This window comes from Scomber japonicus, chromosome 18 (genome assembly GCF_027409825.1).
Source record: "Scomber japonicus isolate fScoJap1 chromosome 18, fScoJap1.pri, whole genome shotgun sequence".
Taxonomy (NCBI): Eukaryota; Metazoa; Chordata; class Actinopteri; order Scombriformes; family Scombridae; genus Scomber; species Scomber japonicus.
In genome coordinates, this window is record NC_070595.1 from 15862854 (window position 1) to 15886399 (window position 23546).

Sequence of the window (23546 nt, forward strand, 5' to 3'; positions counted from 1 at the left end):
AGACAGTTTAACTAGTTGTCATGAGCACTAAAGTTAGCAGATACAACAGTGCAGTTGGCCTTCACAAGAAATGAGCAACTCATTTGAGAGTCTTTTTATGTCTATTTATCAATAACAGTTGGAAAGGAGGACGCTGCAAGCAGTTATAAATCATTCAGAGGCCATTTTACTGATATTGGCTGAGTACACGCTTAGTCATTGCTTTGAAGTCGAGAATTTGGTAACACTGTCGTACTTATTCACAATCACAATGGTACTTGGTTCTGGCAGAGTATCTGCTACCTCTAAGTTTTGATTCTTACTTTTTCAACATCTGCATCGTGTCTCTGCTGCATCTTCAGTGTCTCCTCCTGGTGCTTGGCCTCCAGTATTTTGATCTTCATCTCAATCTGGAAACACATAGGAGAAACAAGACTATAAGAACATGTTGAACCCTCAAGTTATTCTGTTTATATTCCCAAATCTGCTTGAGGGATGATATATCATTTGTTACCATGCAACATGAACAACACATTTTATTCTAGGAAGTTACACACATTTCTGTTGTCACTTTTTTAGAGATATGCTTTGGGAAAAAAGAAACACTGTCATATAGAGCGACAGGATAACAGATAACATAAATTTGGATGAAAGAATATACAGTGTGTCCCTTCTTGCACACAAACGCAGCTGATGATGAAATAAACCACATTAACATTTAAAAACATTTACTCATGCACAGAGCTTCAAAAAACCAGCATGGAGCTAAGATGTACCCAACTGTGTGTGTGTGTGTGTGTTTGTGATACAATCTTCCGTCAGTATATAGTAAGCAGAACAAATTGAAAGCCTGTGTGTTTTGTGTGTGTGCACATAACAGTTAATCGTGAAGAGAGCGGCTGTTTCGTTTCAACTCAGTGTTTTCAGAGGATCAAAAGTTCAGGGTTGTCATGTGCATGTTGGAGCAGATTTCTATGAGCCACAGGCCTTCCCAGTCTTAGACAATTAGGTGGCAAGCAGGTCTTTCGGGCTTTATGTGAAAAAAAAATGCAGTTTATTAACCATCTTCTGATATTTTTATACAAAATAAGCAGTTAGTCTTATTAATTACTGGAAAATAATTATCACATCTGGCATCTTTCTGAATAAATGCATTTGTCTGCAGAGGGAAACAAATACTGAACAGATTTTTTCATATATTGAAATAACTACTATTTCTAACAACTTCTTTAGTCAAGGACAGGCTAAGCAAATTTGTCAAACAAAAACGTGTCCCTGTGAGGCTGTGATAATCAAAAACTGGTGGATAATGAAAACAGAGAGACAATTTGGCTTTTCTCAGGTCATTAGTGGAGGGGAAAAAAACTTTTTCCCAAGGTTTATCCTCTGGTGGGCATGAAAGTTCTAAGATTAGTCAACTGACTGGAGGGTGTTGCTAGAGGAACTGTAGCACAGGCCTATGCTAATGGGCCTGGGCAGCACTGGCCCAGCCACATTACTCACTGGCCTACCAAGCTAAATTTGAGCAAAATACATTCTGTTGCAATAAATATAAAAAATATATGAGGAAATAAATAAATAAACATTATTTACTGTTAACTTGATGTCTGTATTGAATTTATCATCTGATTAAAACAGAACTATTGAAATAAGTCGCAGGAAGTCTCTGTCCTATAATTGGTTACTCTGGTTCTGACATGCAGACCCTTTTGAGTTGCCTTCAATCATAGCTGCTTTTCAGGCAATGTAACGTAAACACTACAACAATGACTAAACCATAGACTAAACAAAGTTTTTGATGTATTTTGAGGAAGAAGAAACTGCACCGCTCCCATTGACTGACCTTTTGGATGTGTAGAAGAACACAGAACATTAATTACCATTAAATCCTAACTGATCCTGTCGGCGTGTTAGGAGATTTAATAATAATAATGAATTATTATTTTTTGGGAGGGTGTTTAATAATCAGCACCCTTGAGCGCTCAACTGAAACCATGTTCTTGTGGCTCGCACCAACCAATTTATGTGGCTTTTATTAACTACATTCACAGCTTAATGGATATGTATTGCCCTGCACAGTCAAGAATGGAAAATCAAGGTGCTTCTCCTCAAAGTGATATATACAGTTTTCTCCATTAAATGATAGAGCGTGAAGCTGCAGGTTAATACCTCTGCTGTCTGGGTTTACCTTTAGTTATATAGAATAGAATAGAAAGTCTTTATTGTCATTGTACAAAGCACAACGAAATTGAGATGCCGTCTTTAAAGTGCAGAAACAAAAATAAATAAATAATTGAATGCATTATTTAATGCAGTTAAGTGCATTTATGGCTTTAGCGTAAAAGCTGTTGTGTAATCTATTTGTGTGTACTTTCAATGTCCTGTAGCGTTTGCCTGAGGGCAGCAGCTCAAAGAGCGAGTGTCTTGGGTGAGATGGGTCCCTGAGGATATGGCGAGCTTTCCTGAAACAGCAGGAACTGTACAGATCTTTCAGGGAGGGGAGGGGGCAGCTGATAATCTTCTGGGCTGTGGTGATGACCCTCTGGAGCGCTATCCTCTCTGCAGCTGAGCAGCTAGAGAACCACACACACATGCAGTAGGTCAAAATGGTCTCTATGGAGCAACGATAAAAGGACACAAGCAGTTTTTGTGAGAGTTGATTATTCCTGAGTACTCTCAGAAAGTACAATCTCTGGTGTGCCTTCTTAATGATAGCAGTGTTGATGCTCCAGGTCAGGTCATCCTCTATATGAACGCCCAGAAACCAGAAGTCAGTGACCCTCTCCACACAGTCCCTGCTGATGAACAGGGGCGGAGTGTCTGTTTTATTTCTCCTGTAGTCTATGACCAGCTCCTTTGTCTTGGTAGTGTCCACCTGGTCCTGATATGCAGACTCATCCCCCCCAGAGATAAGCCCCAACACAATAGTATCATCAGCAAATTTGATGATGCTGTTTCTGGAGTGGACAGGGGTGCAGTCGTGGGTGTAGAGGGTGTAGAGTAGGGGGCTCAGCACACAGCCCTGAGGTGATCCAGTATTTAGGCTGAGCACTGAGGAGATTTGGGGGCCTACTCTCACACTCTGGGAGCGGTCAGCCCTTTGTCCATCACCCCATCACCATCAATGGTAAGACAGTGGAGGTTGTGCAGAACATCAAGTACCTCGGGGTCAACATCAGCCATGACCTGACCTGGACCATCAACACCATGATGACGGCCAAGAAAGGACTTCAAAGGCTTCACTTCCTGAGGTACTTGAAGAGGGCACACCTCCCATAACAGGTGCTGGTGAGCTTTTACAGGTCAGCCATTGAGTCAATCCTCACATACTGCATCACAGTATGGTACTCTGGTTGCACTGCAGAGAACAGGAAAGCTCTCCAGCGCATCATCAAGACTGCAGAGTTTGTTTTCTTTTATATTTATATTTATTTGTATGTACAAGGCAGCTGGAGGATTGCTCCAACAAAATGTCATTGTCCTGACAATGATAATAAAGAGTATTCTATTCTATTCTAGCTAACGGTGTCATATAAATGTCCCAAGGCCGAGTTAGCATTTGCATCCGGTGGAATGTAAACAGCTGTTACCATGACAACAGTAAACTCCCGAGGTAGATATATGGGCCTGCATTTAACAGTTACATACTCCAGGTCCGGGGGGCAATAACTAGCGACAGTCTTAGTATTGGTACACCAACTGTTGTTCACATACATGCATAACTCCCCTCCTCTGCTCTTACCAGAGTCCCTAGTCCTGTCATGACGGTGTACTGTGAAGCCCGCTAATTCAATAAATGCATCTGGAATGGATGAATGAGGCCAGGTCTCTGTGAAGAGCAGAATGCAGCTGTTCTTCACAATGTTGTTCGTGGCAACCTGTAGCTTCAGTTCATCCATCTTGTGCATTAGTGAGCAAGATGCTGGGAAGCGCCGGTTTGTGTGGCCGCCTCCGTAGTCTCACTAGCACACCTACTCTGCAGCCTCTCTTCTGCCTCCTCTCCCTCCACCGTCTTTGCCGCCTTCCCTCAGGGATGGTTATCCACGGAGAGCTGGGACGCCTGGCTATACCCACCGGGATGTTGTGGGAGCGGAGAAACTCGACTAACAGCTCGCTCACTGTGTAATCCTATTTCTAGAAGTTCTTCTTGGCTATAAAAAAGCCGAGAAGAAACTGCCAAAAAAAGCACTGAAAAGGGGAGCACCAAGCCACTGCGTCTAGACGCACCGCAATGGCAATAAAATAGTTAATTAACAGTACCATGTGCTGTAGAGTCGATGAGTAGTTGATCTTGCCAGTGCAAATATACTGTAATTTAGACTGGATAGGCTATTAAAGACGCTTTTTGTCGACATTGTTGTGAACAGTCATTATAGACTGATGCTCTGTTGGTTGAGTATGTCAGATAGGCCGTGTTTTACTGTTATTGCATTTTAGATACAGAGACACAGAGACATTGAAAAGTAAACTGGTTCGTCTATGTTTCTTCTTTTTTCTTCTTCTAACTTTTCATAAGTCTGTTTTTCTGTGAAGAAATACTTCATCCTCTTTTATATTGGCCCACCCAAAATAAAATTCTTGCCTATGCCAATGCTCTAGCATACTAGTTATGGCTGCTGACAGTAACAATGCAGTAACAATGCTGGCTGAATTGCATTGATCTTTAACACAACAGTCATCCATTTTTAATGACATGCAAGATTTTTCTGCTCACAAACACACAACACACGCAAATACACTCAACCCAAACAAATACAAAGAGAATCTTTAACAGAAAGATGACTGTCCATTAGCTTTGATGTCACTACTCATGTTTAGTCACTGTCTGTTCTGGCGTGTTAATCAACCCTGGAGCAGAGTGACAATGTTCTTCCTTTGAAAGTGGGGTTGGGTGTGTGAGCATGTCGGTGGTTACCAACATCCCGAGGCTAGCTCTTGTTTGTTCTAGTCATCAAAACAATTAAGTCGAAAATTCCCACAACATTACTTGGCACAGTCAAACCACATTAGATCTTTTCTTGGTGTAAATCAAAGGAAAGCAACTGTGATGAGGTCCAAATCAAAATATGCTGCAATTACAGGATGTTTTATGTGTATAAATATTGATACAATGAAATAAAGATATCAACAACATGTTGTCGTGTTCATGCTTTGGGAATAAAATGGTGAAATGTATAAAAAGAGTTTAGATTGATTTAAGATGTCAGCATTTCACGTTAGATGATGATTCTGAGCTTAACTAACACACAGAATTGCCTTCAAGATGCTTTTCCTCATTCAACCCAATCGCCAGAATAATTAGTTGGCTGAAACAGGAAGCGGGGAGTGGTCTCGAGGTGGTCTCAAACAGTGATTTCTACTGCTTTCCATTTCCATCAAAGCTTCTAACCAACTCATACAACCCCTCTTCCTCCTAATAAGAAAGTCAGCTCATATAGATCTAATCTTAACTACTCTTTAAATTACTTTAAATGTTGATAATGAAGCAAATGTAATGGTTACTGGGCAACTTCATTAATGCACTTAAACTACATTTATACATTATTATCCTTGACTAAGCTCTGTTAAGTATTCTCTCTGTGTTCTGTCTTTTTTCTTAATTTACCACCATTTATTGTGCAAATGAGGGAACCAAAGAAGACCAGCCAAATGAGCAAGGAAAAAGAAAGTGTGAAAGAAGGAGGGATAGAGGGGGATGTGACAGTGAGTGAAAAGTATAAAAGTGGAGACCTGATTCTGCCGGCACCCCCCGAAAAATAAAAAAGGGGGAGGAAAAAAAAAAGCACATGTGGGGTTGTCACTTTCTCATTCTCTCTTCAAATGGTTTCTTTGGAGAAAGTTTGTCAAACTAGATCAGGGGTGTGTGAAACTTGTTTATAAAGGCGTCAGTGAAGGAGGGAGGAGGAGGAATGTCGTACACCTAAGGCTTCTGAGGCACCTTCAATCAGCCCGACTGGGTGGTACAGCTTTTTTCCCTCTTCTCTTCTTCAGAGTTGTAGCTAGCGCTGTAAGATGCCATGTTTTTTGACACTTCGCTCTTGAAAGGATGAGAGGGTGGGAGGGAGGAAGGAGGAGAGCTGGGGGTGGGGTGGTATGAGAGAGGGAATGTGAGGAGAAAGACAGAAACAGTTGCTTTCTCTGCTCCCAAAACCAGCGGAGGGGTCAAGGCCTTTTTCCTCAGAGGGATGTGTTCACAAATCGTCTGCTAACTGTTTGGGCTCCACAAAGCAAGGTTGCATTTGTGCATCTTTTTCGCCTTGCCTGAGACGTACAATATCCTGGCGTGTCTTTCATCCTCTGTAAACACAGATGCTCTAGGATAGTCAGTGTGCAGCCTTCTGTTATCTACTGAGGAGCAGCTACATGCCATTTCCACACTCTGACAAGAAGTTAATTTACTATACTTTGTTCAGATAGTAAGGTTGGATTAAAAAACAAAACAAAAAAACTTTTGAATTGAATGACATGAGAAAAATTATCGAAAGGATAGTTTTAGAAGAGAGAAGCTCTTAACATAGAGTAAACAAATGTTTACTTGATATTTCTAATAAGAAGTAATTAAATTAATAACATTGAGTACATCATATATATAGAAATCAAGGAGAGGGGACAAAAATGCTTGAAATAGAAACTTTATCATTATGGAACACTGTTGGACCCTTGTGTTTCCAAGCCTGAAGCACCATCTTGAAAGTCAAACTATAGAACTGGTCCCCTTTAAACTACTAAGGCATACTAGCTCGCTCTTTTTTAGCTTTGAAAAACGATCAGATAAGACAGACTACGGCCCTTGAAATCATAGGCTGAGAGCTAACTCCATCCCAGAGGATCCTCAGATTAGCGAGGCTGCATCATTATGGCATCGGGAAGTAAAGGGGCCTGATCCCCAGTCAGTGGCCTATGACCATTAGAGTGTGACTGCTTGACACTAACACACTCATCTACCACTCTGTGCCTGCTGCCAATAATCCCTCAGGTCAAGTACCAAGGGGGAAGTTTGAAGACAGCATGCACACCCTTATACAGATCTCTAAAAGAAAGACAGGGCGCTTTAATCAGTCTGCTCCTTCTGTTATCACGTGACTCAAGCCTATAGTGACGCCTGACACGTCAGTCGTCATTTAATTGAATTTCCAAATGAAAGGCCCAGCACTCATGGTGTTGAGCAGTGCTATGGTGTGCTGAAGGATTAGCAGGACTTCACTGCTCCTGCGAGACATTTTCCACAGCTCACCCATAAGCAAACACTCTGCGTAAGCTAAGTGAGTTGAAGCAAAGGCAGCTTGTGGTGAAGTTTCTCAGCTGCCACTCATTGTTCCATAGGAAAAGAACAGTCAGCATTCTTATCAATGCAGTCTGTAGTTTAGAGTTAGGATGAGCCTGGTGTGAAAGCTGAGATGTTCGTTAAGCCACCTCCAGCTTGATGACATGTGGCGTGTATAACGCTTTAACCCTGGGTAAATTTTCAACTAGGCTTTTGGGATTAAAGGGAAGTGATGTCACTGTGATTTCCTAAACTAGGCCCAGACACCCATGCTGCAGGGTGGGACAAATTTCCCATGGCTCTACAAAAAACCTTAATGTGGCTGTTGAAGATGATGGTTTAGGTGGAATTGTTGACTTGGGTCACTACTATTGGGAAATACTGCATGTGGGTGTGTGTCTGTGGTCACAGCTGTATCGTGGGACATTCAGAGTTCTTGAAATCCACTTAACACTCTTTTAATACCATTTTCTTGCTAATTGTGACTCAAGGCATGTGATCAGTAGGCATCTTAAATATATATATATATACAGTATATATATTTTAAACTCAAAGAAAAGGAGTCTACATAATCGCAGGTCATAAACCACAGACATATCATGATTCCACTTTTATGGGGCACAGGGTAAAAACGATAGGGGATTCCCAGAACCTTACAATGGAATCATGATATGTCTGCATAACAGAGCAGCCTTCTTCTAAATAGTATGAAAAAGTACAAGCAAAGTCTGTCGGCAATGACTTCTGTAAGCCTTAGAGGAATTAAAAGGTAAGGCTACAACACACACTATATATTTCAATAGTCTCTCTTCTGATGCACTCAGTTTTTCACTCATTTTTCATTTTACATATTCATTTTCATTCTATTAAAAAAACAGTAACAAAAACTTGAGTACAATGCAGAAGAAAAACAGAAAAGCAGAAGCAGCAGTAGCAATAGTAGTAAGCCAACAGCACAAACCTAAAACTCCAGTTCTACACAATTTACTCTCATTTCCAAACGTGTCCCTCCCAGTATTTCTCTATGACTTTCTTGGTATTGCCAGCATTCATGTCTCAGTAGAATGACAGACCAATTCAGTTTCCTATAGCTTCTCTCCAAAAAAAAAAAAGTCTGTGGTCTGATTCAAGGCTTACATCAACCTGCATTCAAACTAGAGTATCTTACACACACACACACACACACACACACACACCACTGCTTGACTTAAATTATACATAAAGGTGTTTGGTCTGTCTTACATATCCAGCATACTATTTACTCACCTGAGGGAGACAGAATATTAAGGTGTGTTCAGACAGAACTCAAGGCGAATTTCAGACAGTGTGATTGCATAGAGCGAGAGATTGGAAAAAAAAAAAGAAAAAAAAAGCAACTGACGTTTTTGATGACTTGTGAAATCTGTCAGAGGCTGAGCTACCAAATAAACACAGATACGCACTGACCACTCACATGGCTTGTGTATATGCTGCTAGCTAGCTAGTTTACAGCTAATGTCTGTACAGTTGTTGGTTTGTGCATTGCTGTTCGTGGCAAATAAATGACTGAATGCTGTAAAGGCAAAAAAAAAAACTTTGATAAGTCAATTAATCGTCATTAATCATTAATCAAATAATGGTTTCAGTCCTTTTTTTAAGCAAAAAAAGCCAAATATCAGCGGTTGCAGCTTCTCAAATCTGAGAATTTGTAGCTTCTCTGTGTCATAGATGATAGTAAACTGTCTCCGAGTTTTAAGAAATCATAACTGGCATTTTTCTCAATTTCAGACATTTTGCAGATAAATCGATTAGTCGAGTAAATAATAAGCAGATTAATGGATAATAAAAAATAATCATTAGTTGTAGTGTCTGAATACACTTTTAGAATAACCTCTCATGATAATGCAATGCAATGCAATGCATCATCACCCCTAACTATGGACTAAAAATGAGTAGAGGGTTCAATAAACAAATCTTATACACAATCTGAACATAACAACTTCACATGATATTATTTATTGTAGAGCTATTGTATTGTATTGTGCTAGATTGTACAGGTGTACCCAATAAACTGGTAACTCAGTGTGTACCAAAGCAAAGTTGGCATGGGGTTTAATAGTCTCCTGAGATGTGATACATTTATATTCCCACCATAACCACAGCTATATGGAGTCAGTCAGCTCGTCTAAGGCAGGATCAAACAGCATGGGACATTGCTTTAATGTTCTCGTATTGGTGTTGCTAGATTCAATATCAGCCCACAGGTAGACTGACCGACTGGGTGGATGTGTACAGGGGAGTGTGTGTGTCTGTGCATGTCAATCCTCTTCCAGTGGTCACAATAAGCACAACCATTCATTCCCATCCTGTCTGTTTCTCTTTCTTTCTGCCCATTCTCGCCCCCACTCTCTGCCCTCTCCTGGTGAAGCCAACTAACTTAGTGGAGCGCCTTTCCCCGAGCAGACATGAAAAGCCACAGCTATTACAGCCAAGTCATGCTCAGTTTTATATTTAACAGTGCGAAAAAAGACGGATGGCGGGGGGAATGAGTGGTGGTTCGGAAGGGGGTGGGGTGGGGGGGCAGAGGGGACTTCAAAGCATGCTTTCAGAATGGGATTTTCAGCTTAAATCCACATAAGGAAAAAACTGTCATCACTGGGAGCCGGCATTATTTTTGTCTTCTAAGAGGAACGCTCGCCTCGGCCATTTCAACAATACAAACTATGCATGAGGATGTATGTACATGGTTGTGGGGGCGCCTAATGCAAGCAGTCAAGGGAGCTTTGACCTCTGTATGTGTTCAGCACTTGCTGCTGTACAAATGCTAATACATGACTCAACAGTTCTGAATAGTGAGTAGCAAGGATTTAAGCTTACTGATATGTATATAAAGGGCAGCCTCTTAAAATATCATGCACTGCGTTTAGAGAATTCTGATATTTATCACACAGAAAGGCACCCAGGTACTGCTTAGCTTTGCTACAACTCATTTTGATGCATACCTCCTTGCTCTGCGCAAGTTGTGGCCCCTGATCATCAGACAAGTTGCTGTTCCTTCCAAAGCTGGACTTGAAAATCTATGAAGAGGAGAGAGATTAGGTGAATGGATAACTGAAGAACAACACTTTTGTCTATGTACTGACAAATAAACCGCACGGGACAACCTGACGACTTACTGGAGACAAGGGAATGGGCTTCTCTCGCAAATACCTGGGGTTTTCAATCTGAAAGAGTAAACAGAAAAACTTTAGACCTCTCTTTCTTTTCCTCCTCTCCTAACAAAGCCTCACCACTACCAGAATCTGACCTCCGCCCTGAGTTTGTCGTAAACAAAGCAAGGAGCACATCAAAAGCCTGGTGCTGTGGCGAGAGCCTCTTCCGTCAACTCTTGTCTGTTTAGAAAGACAAAATGCGCCAGGCTACTTCAAGGCATTGTGTGTGTGGCCAGCTCTGTTTCCGCTCTCAGCCTGCCTTTGCTATCCCGACACAGTCCTTTTGTCAACACTCAGGACCGCTAATCTGTAAACTATCCCTGGCCCGTTTACCGTCAGATGGAGACAAGTGTGTATATGTGCTTGCCAAACACTGACACGGCATGTTCTTTAATTATAATATGAAAGACAAGAGACAGAAAAAAGAGTGAGCTGCTAAACCACCTAAAAGTAAGGGGGTCACAGTCAAAGTGACTCTGCAGCATTACATCAATACAGCTCACTAACTGTGACACAAACAGAAAAAAAACTGTGTTGACAGAACTTGCTATTTTCCTTCTACTATTTGACGTTTGTTTATGACCCCATTACTGACTTATGAACTCACACTATCGTGCAGCGTTTCTATCTCAAGCACTGGGGCTGTCTGTAGGGGCTGCCAACGAGCACCAAGATCACGGTCTTCCAAACAGTAGAGCTGACTCTGGAGATGACAGCAATGACGCCCAGTAAACAGTTCTGTTGCTAATCTTTTCAACATGGAGATGAAGTGGAGGAAACAAGGAGGAAGAGTTGGAGGAGGAGGGAAGAGGAGGGTAGTGTGGGACTCATTCAGTGTTTAAAAAAAAAAAAAAAAAAAAAAAAGGATTTAATGTTGTGATGTAGCACAACCCACCCGCAGCTAATCCAGAATGAATGGGAGATAAGGGCACAGGACCTGAAACAACCCCAAAGCTTGGGACTAAAATAGTTGCAGTTACTGTACAAAGTCAAAATGTGTTGCTTCAGGGTAAGCTGCTGGCAGGTGAAATGGATGAAAGTTATGGAGTCATTACGAGTGCCATAAAAAAGAGTGAGAAAATGAATATGGAAATATAAAGATAATTAAATAAAAGAATAAATAAATGTGGACATATAAAAATAATAAAATATAAAATCATAATGTCATATATTTTCTAATTTATTTCTTAATTAATTTCTGTATATTTTAATATATATATATATATATATATATATATATATATATATATATATATATATATATATATATATGTTTGTTTATTTATTATCTTTATGTCATTTTTATTTTTATAATATCATTTATTTATTTTTATCCCTATTTCTTTTATCCCAACACATTCATACAGACATTATACTGATGGAGATACAAGTCAGTTCAGTAATGGCTCAGTGAACATCTCTTGTGATTGCAAACATAATCCATTTTTCCCAGTATTGTAATACTTGTCCATCCGTAGACATAGCGAAAAGGTCATCCTTTCCATATTTTGAATATTAGTCACAGTATCTATTGAGTCTGTCTCTGTAGGAGGTGTGGCCTGCAACCATTTTCGGGTTACAGCTTTCTTGCTGGCTGCTAATAGTATTTTTTAAAGACATTTGTCTCGCACCGGTAAATGGGGTGCAATATTGCCCAAATAGATTGTAGAACAAGAGCAATGAATTTCATCCCCAAAAATATTTTGTATAACCCGTATAATCTCTTCATAAGTATAAGTATAAGCTCCAAAATATATGAAAATGGTCTGCAAGCTGTTCTCCACCTTCCTCCAGCATAGACCTCTGACCGTCTCCCCTGTCTGCACACATTTTAGCTTAGGAGTTATGAAATACCTAACCAGATTCCGCCAGCAAAAATCTCTCCAAAAAACAGAACTTGTGGAAGTTGACTGACAGTCTCCCATTTTAATCTAACCATATCTGTTGAGTGTTTCTTATTAGATCGAATACAGGAATACAGTGTTGCAACAAGTTTCTTATTGTCCTTTTTTTTTTGTACATGTCAAAAAATATGTCAATTAAGTTAGTCTCACATTCCTCTGCTGGTTTTATCTCCTCATTAAAATAAGTCCTGATTTGAAGATACCTAAAGAAATCCAATTTTCTGATCCATATGAAAACTATCAAATTCTCCCTTCGAAATGTGATGTGAAATCAAACAGTAAGAAGTGATTCCCCTTCTAAGCCAATGTTTAAACCTCCCATCAATCCTTGCAGGCTTGAATTCAGGGTCAAAAGCAACCCATCTCAGCAGTTTAGACTGCCTTTCAAGTACTGGTGATTTACATTCCTTAAGCCAAATTCGAAGGCAAACTTTAAACCATTGATTCAGGCCACTAAAATGCTGCTCATACAGTATTTTACTTCCCAGTATAGATTGTAATGGTATATACAATTGTGAAGTTTCCAAATCCTTCCCTTTTACTGTATAATTTGGATTACAGCAGCATGCCGGTGGTCTTAATTGCGCTGCCTTATAGTAGTCTGCTAAGCATGGAAGGGATCTACCCCTTTCTCTTCAGACAGTGGGAAAGTTTTGAATTGAATCCTGGGCCTTCTATCTGCCCATATGAACCTTGAGATCCATTTATCCCATTCGATAAATTGCTTTGGTGTAACCATTACTAGCAGGGATTGAAAAAGGTATAAGAGTCGGGAAAGTAAGTTCATTTTTATTGTTTCTATCCTATTGTTGTTAATATGTGACTTTTATTAACACATATTTTTCAGACAAGAAAGTAAACATGTCGATTCCTATTATGTGTTCGGTTTATCCAAAGAACGCCTATTTGTAAATCTGCCACGTTTCTGGAGATGAGAGGTCTGGCTGGTCAGGTGAGACTAGCCAGTCATATATCAGCAGCACTCATGCGTCGTATTCCTGGGGAGAACATGATCTGATAAACTGATTTGCAGCTCTTTGGTGATTTACTGCTGGCTCTAATGTCTCAGCAGCATTTTGACATATGATATAATTTCTTTTGGAAGATAAATGTTGGTCTCACAGATTAAATCTAACAATTGTAGCGTTAAAGTGAAACTTCATGTTTTTACAGCGCTAGCTCTGGGGCTCTTTACAGTACGTACAGATTTCACCACAATTCAACAGATCAGCCTGTATTAAATTTGTATTAAAGCTCCATAGTTTCTGCCACGATGATTCCTTCCCCAACTCAAACCACTACCACATTCACACTCTGCATGCAGAAGTCTGTGTTTCGTCTAATTCTGTTGGTCATGCTAAAAAGCTCCTGCCAAAACAGGAAGGCCCACCCAAAGCCAGTTGATTGAAAGCTTGGCCCTTCAAGGATTGGCAAAAAAATAAGGAAAATAATAAGGAAAAATAATGGGATAATAATAAATAAATGACATGATGTAAAAAATAAACAACTTAATTCATAATTACACACAGTTATGTATAATGCAATAACAAATATACATAAAAATACACAAACAAATAACTGTGAAAATATATGAAAATGCTTATAATTATACTTTTAGTTTTAGTTTGTTATTTATCTTTGTATTTCCTCATTCATTTTCTTATTCTTTAACAGATGCTTTGTTTGTTTTTTTCTATGGCACTCCTATGACTCCATACAAAATATCTCTGCCTCCCTCCTAAATCTGCATGATGCAGGTAAAAACAGGTCAGGCATTTTGTTAGCTGACGTACTGTAAGCCCTCAACAAAGGGAGATATCCGGCTTGACTAGAATCAGAATTATTGTAAATTGTAATACATGCACAAACACAGAGAAAGACACACCACTCTGTACAGTCAGTGCACAGCAACATCAATGGTGTGTAATGAATTGCTAGTTAAATTTGGTATTTGCTAAAAGAAATCTATATATACACTAAGTGATGAATCAATCAATATCTTTCTGAAATAGTGCCCAGCCTGAAAACAAGAATGGGATTTATTTTTATACCCACAGACAGCCAGTCATCAGATTTGATTGAGCACAGCCTCCAGGCAAGGAAGACATGTAGACTAAATGCTGTGGTGTAATGCTGGCACAGTCAGAGACTATACTTGGACTTGGTGCACACGTATGCCCATGCTGTGTGCACACTCTTCTCTGCGTGCCCACACACATGCACACTTCACAGCTGGCACAGTGTCCTGTGTCATTGGAACCTGACGTAGATGGATGGACGGACGCTGAAGAGGAAAGACACTCCACATCACAAGGCCTGGCAATCCAGCCAAACAAACACATGGTGATTGATGGCTTCCTAGTTTCAGACTAGCATTGAGCAAGCCGTCAGCACACCCATCTAACCACAGACAATGGACGGCCAAGTGGCAGGGACTACCACTGAATGCTTTATTGTATCAAGAAACAGGGCGAGGATTATGCAGTTTTTTGCGTTTGTTTTTCTTTACTGGAAAATTAGTGTACAGTATGTTGCACCTCACACTGCTGTAACACTCAAAGCCATTAGAGATAAAACTCTGACAAGTTGTTCCAACAAGTGAGACACAGACTAACTGAAACAGATGGTGGTCCAGCTGACTCCAGCTCTGTGTCTCTTAAAGGAACCCCTATCTGAGTCTGAAGCAATCTGTGGTCTCCTGTACAGTATGGCCACCATGCCTACTTTATTACATTAGAGGTGAGACGAACAAACCAATATGGACTGCTTCAGAACATCTAAAGCAAAGTTAAAGATGTTCGAGATAGAGTGACGCTCGTCTGTGCTGAGATTTCGTCTGAGCTGGGCGCTTTGAAGCCATGCATCTATAAAACTTCTGTAAACTTGAAGGGGGGTTTGTGTGTGTCTGTGTGTTTGTGTGTGAGGGAACATCTGTTGATTTGAAAGATGCAGGCTTGGGGGAGCGTTGCCAAGCAATGCCTCTTATCAGCATCTCAACACAGAGGAGTGCAGAGCGGAGCAGTGCACGGCTTCACGTCTGCAGATAGATACCTCAGATTACCTTAGTATTGAAAAAGAGAGAGGGAGAGTAACACGGAGAGTGTCAGAGATAGATAGATGGACAGCTAGAGAGAAGGAGAGTGCTAGAGAGCAGAAAAGATAGGACAGAGGAAGAGAGAGAAACATTTAAAGAAAGGAGGTCTGTAAAAAAAGACTCAATGTGTAAGTGATGTGGGGGGCAATGGCAAAGGCCACAAGCAAACCAGGAGAAAAAGACAGAGATACAGGGGTCATACAGGTGAGGAGATAGGGAACATATGAGGGAATAAAAGACATGAGGGCAGAGTGCTTATCAAATCCTGGCCTGGTGCACTCGAGACAGAGACGATAAGAGAGGTGCACACATCTTCAAATGCTCAGTTTACACAACCCTTCTCCCACCCCTCATCCTACCCTCACCTCCTACAATAGCATCGAGCAGCCTCTTGGTTTCAAAAGGACAAAGGTAAAAGTGCTTTTTCACCCCTTGTTCAGCGGTGCGTGGGCAACTGGGCTAACTCAGCATCACTGCAACATTCATTTAGATTTACTTGTGAGCTCAGACATTCAGTCACTGTAGATGAGCTGTTGACAGCTGCGTGTAACTAGAAGCTCTAGGCGTGCCCGTGGACTCACCCCCAGGTTCCAGCTGTTGAGACGAGCCTCCAGGTCACTGTCATCCGGAGACATATCTACCTTCAGCCTCCCATCCACCTGAGGAGGAAGAAGGGAGTGAAAGAACACAAATAACAAAATTAAGGGAGGGTGATGTAAATTAGAAAAGGGAATTTAAATGATTTCTGACATTGCATTGATTGGCAGTTTGGCCTGAGGAAGAGAACAGCAGACAGTGATGGAGTTTATTGTTTTGACACAATATAATGCCTCTCTTGGCAACAACAAAGGAGATCTTTAAAAGCTTACACATATACACCCACATGTGTTCTCCTCCCATACTAATGAAGCTCTACTCCCTTGTTATCTCCATCTCTCCACCCTTCGCTCCCTCATTCTCCTCCCTCTCCCATACAGCGCTCCAGATGTTTGGCAGTTCCACATCATTTCCGTCACGCAGTAAATTCCACAAGAAGGGGTATACGCAGCCACACTGCCTGTCATTCTTGTTTTCCCCAGCCTTTTGTTACAACAGGCCTCCGGATTTGTTTTATACAGGATAATTCAAATGCTTCCAGGGGATCTGTTGATACAAGATCGGTTTACTCAAGTCGAGGTTGGGCAGCAAGGTTTAAATAGGGGAAATATCTAATAAAGTTGAGAGAGCAATAGGGAAAGGAGAGATGTTGTTGAATTTGATTAGGATCTGGTGTGGACTTTGGGTGTACCTCAGCGGAACTGCACTGACAGAGAAATCGCTGAAAGGAATTGCTCAGGATTAAATGCCCCTTCTGATTAAAAAGGCATTAAGGTCCCAGAGCCTCACCCTCAAGCAAACAGTGTAAACGTTTCATTTCAATATCTAGGAATGTTGAGTATGCGGGTCAATAGCTGTTCAAAGCAGCATGTCACAGTCCCTGTATCGTAGCAGGAATTCAACTCATTGTGGTAAACACTGATAAGTATGAATGGCCTGAAACGTTTTTTGCCACAGATGCACTAGTTGTGTTAATGAACTGCAAACTGACATTACTATTAACCTATACATTCATAAGAACAACACAGCTCCAAGTATTTCTGTCCTGTTTAGTGAAACATAATCTCCCCAGACAGCTGTTTAAATCACACAAATATCCAGCTGTATATGTGTTTTGAACTGATTAACGTTAGCTACACTCATTGATTAAAGTGATGGTTCGGCGTAATTTCGACCTAGCACCATATGAAATATCGCACACAAGATCCCGCACACAGAGCACATCGAACGTGAAGAAGGTGCTCTGTGCGGGATCTCGCAGTATTTCAGTGATTGCGTGAGATTTCGACAATGTTTACAGCTTTAGCAGTTGCAGCAGAGTAAAAGCCATCAGGTAAGTGTTATTTTAATAAACTCCTCGTGTACTAACAAACTTTCCAATGCATGGATTTATGAGTTTGATAACAATCCAGGCATTATTAGTGGGGTCATTTAAGAGATACACTGTTGGTTCCAGCGCCTGTACTAAGCCATTCAGCTGATAGCTCTAACTCCACTAATTTGCGACCAAATGGAAAAAAAAGGGCTGAGGCTGTGTTTAGATGAACGTAATGGTGCATATGACGCTAGGTCGAAATTACGCCGAACCATCGCTTTAATACTCCTAGTCTGTCTGTGAGCCTGCCTGTTTCACTACAGGCAGATTCACGTCACTCGCTACGGTGGGTAGGGGAAATAAAATCAATGAATCAATAAATACAAACACTGTTGATTTCTTCCCATGGAGCTGACATGAAAACTATTGAATCAGTAAATGTCTGTCTGTTAAAGTCACTTCATGAGCTGTATTAGTGAGGACTTTCAAATTTCCACTGGAGAATTATACCTAAATGAAGCCAATATATTGTATATTGTGATTACAGCCATTAACGATTATTCCTTACAGGAATAGTGCAGGAAATTTCTTCATGGGAAAATTAGCCCAGGAATTTCCAAATTGGTCCACATTAAAGCAGAAAGCAAATCATTGTGTCTACTAATCCTACTGGCATCAGCAGGTTTACTGCTAATAATTCAGTGTGTCATCAAAACTACCAGACAGCAACCTATAAATATGAAACCCTTACTTGTTGAATATTAAGACAAAAATGCCAGGGAAGTACAATGATGAACCAACCATTCTGGCGTCATGTCTGGGTGACTGTTTGAGTGGACTGGAGGGCGTGGGTCGCGATGGGGTCTTCTCCCCATACAGCCTTCTCCTGAAAAGAGGGAAAAGTGAGGTTAGCTTACAATGTAGTATGTGTGTGTACATGTCTCTTAAGTCTGCTCTTGTCTCACTGTTTGCAAATAAATGTACTTGCGTAGGCAGCCTGCCTTGCTATTTACACAGATCAACATCTGGCATTGGTTGCATGGTTTGTGGTCTGCATTTCATCCCATCTGAACAATAAAAGTCTCTGCTATACATCAGCCTGTTTCCATACACAGCCCACAGGGCACCAGTCTACAGCTTGTACAATCTTTTCATTATCATACACCCCAATCATTGTCTCATCACGTCCATCATGGTTTAAACAAGTGACTTAACAGGGAAACGGCTTATATTTACTGACACATTTTTCACTCTCACTTCCCACACACTCACTGTTGCAAAACAGAGTTCACAATTTCATTAAGAACAGCTACATGTGACATGTTCAGAGTCATTAATGTTAACTGAATGTGAAGATGTGAGAGAAGACGAGATGATGGTAGGACAACAATGAAGAAAACAAAATCACTGCCATCTAATAAAGACATCAAGTTACGTTCTAGAGGGCACTGTTTCACAGCCTATGGGCATTCTTTTCCTGCCATGTAATTTTTTAAGCATTACTAGTGTTGAGGTTTGGTAGTGTTATCTCATGGAGCAAACCACTGTCAAGCTTTGAGTTTTCTGGAAATACTGCGGAAGCAAAAGCTTCTATAAAAGGACATTCAAATTTAACACTTCCTAGTCTCCTTTGTCAGTTTTTAAGTGACCTTGTCAAAAAAGTTTCTGGTAAACTGCGGATAGGTTCGGACTATTATGAGCACAGAAAATATGATTACACAGGCCAGATCCTTGATATTTTGAATTTGCCCTGTCATAATGCCCCCTCATTATCTCTTCTTAAGCACCAACGTTTTAGATGTGCAGGAGAAGCACCTCAGTGAGAGCCAGGATGTTTATTGAGACAGCTTTGTCGGTTGTTTTTTTTAATCATTTTTAATTTATTCAAAAGGATACGATCACAGTTTTCATGAGCACAAACAAGACCAGTGTGTGTGTGTGTGTGTGTGTGTGTGTGTATTTGTGTGTGTGTGTGTGTATTTGTGTGTGTGCATGACTCACAGAGTGAAAGAGAAGAGGTGTTGTTGCAGTTGTTGCAAGCGTCTCATTGTAACTGATGTATAAACAAGTGTGTATTATAAGCACATATTGTACATATCTGACTACTGTTTTAAGGGAGACTTGAGCATTTGTGAATCTACCCTTGTTTATTAATATTTCAGTATGCAGTGACCTGGTAAATGACAATAGCCACTTTTAAAGCAGCACCAAGTTTTGGAGGACTGTGTTATAATGTCATACCTTTCTGTGAATGTGTGGTGGAAGCTGTAAAAGCAGAGGGCAGTGTGATGTCCATTCACATACCAGGAAGACTCTGAGTGACTGCCATGTTATTCCTGACATGACCTGAGCACCATCAACCTTGCAACAACTGAGGCAAATGTATCTCGGGGACTTTTAACACCTAAATGTCCAAAATAAAATGATCCCATGAAAAGATTGACTGCAATGATATTGTTAAGGATTTAATATTGATTGACTTATTTATTATCATCATCACATTACGATGTAAAAAATCAAATAAAATCCAAACATCAGCTTTCATGCCCTCACTCACTCCTTCTCTCACACTTACTGGTCTGTCTGTGTTCCTGCACGCACGCACGCACACACACATACACACACACACACACACACCTGCATGCACTTGCATAAACACATGCAGGCATGAAACTTGGGATAGGGGGCCAAGCTTTGCAATCTTGGGCCTCTAAGTCAACAGGTGGATGAGGATAATTGAATCAGATGTGTCTGGAGTCTGAGGCCCAGAGATCAAAGCAGTGGCAAGTCAGGCCAGAGCAACACACACAGACACACACACACAAGAAAATGAGAACACCATGTAGAGCCTCAGAAGCTGCAGCTTGGCTGATTAAAGCAGCCTGACATCCATACACCAGTCTGACCTCCAGGTGCAGAGCCAATGTGCCCAGGTCTCAGCCTCGGGCACACTCAGGAAAGCAGTCTGACCTTGGGAGACAAACATCCTTCTCCACCATAACCCAATACCACCTGGAGGCAAGATCAGTGGAAACACTCTAGCCTGTGAGCAAGAGACTTCAGGCGTTTATAACAACACCATCAAGGACCTACTCCTGCAACTGCAAGGACAATATTATTGTCGCTTTTACCCAGAGGAAAAAAAAAGTGAGGTTGGAGAGGGGGAGGAAGAGTTAAAAGTTTTCATATGTGAATGAAAAGCACACAGATGGACCAAGATAAAGACAAAAGTCAGGGAGACAGACAAGAGAAAAACAAGGACACAAAAAAACAGAAAGAATAGCCTGAACGAAAGGCCAGAGATAAAACCAAAACTACACGCTCAACTTTAGCAGTGAACCTGACACCAGCAGTGCTGATTACCAAGTTAACATGTCAAAACCAACCACCACACACCATTTGCTCTCATGTCTTTATCATTTTCTGTCTCCTTTGAAGGTGACGTATAAGAAGATGGAGTGGACATGTAGGCTAATCGCAAAAGCTGATTTGTATGATCCTTTGACCCTCACTGACGGCATTTGTTTTCCCACAGCATTCCTCTGTCTGAATTACTGCTATAGATTAAGCAGTGGCTCTATCTTGTGGCTAATTTAGGGATTGCACAGCAACAGAAGAACCCGGGGTGAAAATCACTTAGTGCATTTTGGGCTAATGAGGTTACAGGATGTATTTGTTAAACAACGCACACACAACAGTACAGGACATCCACTTCTGTGCATCTCCTCAAAACATCAGAAAATCAACCCAACTTTGCCTTTAGATCAATAGGACCTATGTTTTACACAAGCCCAGCCCATCACCTGACTAAAGGCGAGTGAGAGAGAGATCAAACGTTGCCACATCATAAGGGGGAGTCAGTCAAGTTCCTTCCATTTAATCTTATCTAAATGAGAGAGACACATAAAAGGACCCTTGGCCTGGCTAATTTTCTCCATCAGGACATTAGCCTGTGATCTGAGTGTCTTTCATGGTCTTATCCCAATCAGACACTATGGCACTCAGGAGTCTGCTCCCCATAAAACCTCTCTATATGGCTGTGCCACACTGTTTGGAGTCACTTGTAGTGTGAGCTATTATGCAAACATATGAAGCTTTTTGTTCCTAAAAACAGCTCAATAATGATGTAAAAATTCCCTAGTGGTAATTTAAAAGGTGACATCAAGTCATACAAAATAAATCCTGTCAGGCAACAGCAGCTTGTGTTGTCTTTCATCAACTGATGACAACATATTTATGAAATTAAACATCACTTTACTGTAACATAATAGTGTAACTACACACTAAAGGAGAAAGTGATTTAAGCGTGCTACACTTCATCATTTTTTTCAACGTGAATGTCCTCCAGACTCAGAACACAGAATTACAATTTGTTCTGCAAGTGAGACACGAGTTACATAATGCATGTTTAACTGTGACAAATATTCAAAGACAATTTCTAATGATCATTTTCTACTAATCAAATATTCTACACCCCCCTGGGATTTTACTGTCAGGGGCCCTGAAAGTAAAATCAGAATTAAATATGGCAGCAAAGGGCCTGTGCTCAGTTTTACACTGTGCCCTGGTGGATATTAAGCTCTCTTTACTACACTTACAGTGCTCTCTTTTTATTATGCTAATGAGCATATCAAGCCACCGGGCTCTGATTTGCCTGTCCTTGTTAACTGGAATGAAAAACCCTGAGCCATTACTAACATCACTTTGTCAAATCCTGGAACCGCCTGTAGTCTGAGGAAATATCCCTGAGCAAACCAGGATGACTGATGATTTAGTGAAGCATGTGGAAAGTGTTCACAAGTGTGTGTGTGTGTGTGTGTGTGTGTGTGTGTGTGTGTGTGTGTGTGTGTGTGTGTACCTGAGTACACTAGCTTTCAGTCAAGCTGTTTTAATTAAGAAGCACATTTTCAAATCCAAAATATGTGTATTTATATTTTAGGCGTTCAGTAGATGCTCACAAGAGAACAGAAATCAAACAACTTACAAAACAGAGGACAAGCTAATGAGCTTCTTCTTCTTCTCTGCTTTCCTCTGTGGGGGTTGGACCTCAGGTTCAACGACAGGGAAAGGGTAAAGAGGAGAGGAACAGAAAGATGGATAGAGAATGCGAGAGGTTCTTCATCCTCTCATGCCTTTTTTTTTTTGAAGTGCTTCTCTTTGAAAAGTCAGAATGGATAGCTCATGCAGACTGATGCAAGGACTTGGCAATGTCTTTGGCTTCTCAGATAGTGCTGCTGAGCAAATGCGAGAGGCGATCAGTCACGAAAGCTGTGTGTATCCAGCTTCATAGCCAAGTTCAATATTTTCAGTCCAATAAAAGAACATCAGAACAGAACGCTTGGATAAATATCTTATGCTGTATATGAAGTGGAGTGCAGAATCTTCTACATCTAACCAAAAGTTGAGTTTTTTTGTAAATTATCTCATCGGAATACTCAAGTCACACTGAAGAACAAGAGAAGAACTCTCTCTTTTCAATAAAACTCTTTCTTTGCAGAAAGATAACAACATACTAGAATTCTCATTGACTTTTTTGTAAATTGTAACGCAGTTCAAAAGAGAGTGCCAGAACCTCTCACTCCCACTTTGATAAGCAACTACGAACTCCTCAAGGGAAAAATTAGTTATGTTGTGCTTCCAATATACATAGACATTCATTTAAGCTTTTCTTTTTAAATTTCCACACAAAATTAAAAGGAGCTCATTCATCAAGAGAAGTAGTAATCTGAGACCTCAGCTAAATGCAAAAAATATGGAGGATCTGACTCATATCCACTCTTTAAGTCAGATTCCACATTAATGGAAGAACTGCCAGTTCACTCAACAGCTCACGGCTCCAGAGAGTGAATAATGTGAGTAATCAATATTGTTTTATAAAGCACTTAGTGCAAAGCATGCAAACACAATTGAAAGGATAGTCAATGAGCCATGAAGAAGACAGACGGAGAGGTGCAATAATTATTCCATTAACTGATCAACAGAACATTAATAAGAGATATTTTTATAACTGATTAATCGTTAAAGTAATTCTTGGAGCAAGCAAAAATACCAAAAACCTGACAGAGAATTGGCTTTTCAGTGTTTTCAAATATCTAATACCAGCAGATGAATCAATAATGAAAATAGACTGATGATATCTGTAAGTGACACTGAACATGGTGTTATGATTAGAGTAAATAAGTGATGTCAGAGACCAGAGTGG

The 23546-nt window shown here is 40.5% G+C and overlaps 1 protein-coding gene across 2 annotated transcripts in view; it reads right to left on the reverse strand.

Annotated features, from left to right (window-relative positions):
- Positions 1-23546, reverse strand: part of cep112 (centrosomal protein 112) — a 98073-nt gene that overhangs the window by 72371 nt on the left and 2156 nt on the right. The window contains exons 4-8 of one of the 2 annotated variants that reach the window (XM_053338026.1): positions 18146-18230; positions 16014-16091; positions 10399-10446; positions 10225-10299; positions 303-389 (exon numbers count right to left, since the gene is read on the reverse strand). In XM_053338026.1, the coding sequence (XP_053194001.1) occupies positions 303-389; positions 10225-10299; positions 10399-10446; positions 16014-16091; positions 18146-18230 (373 nt within the window). Of the gene's footprint in view, positions 1-302; positions 390-10224; positions 10300-10398; positions 10447-11041; positions 11064-16013; positions 16092-18145; positions 18231-23546 lie in introns of those variants that run through there. The other variant, XM_053338025.1, reaches the window with a different exon arrangement.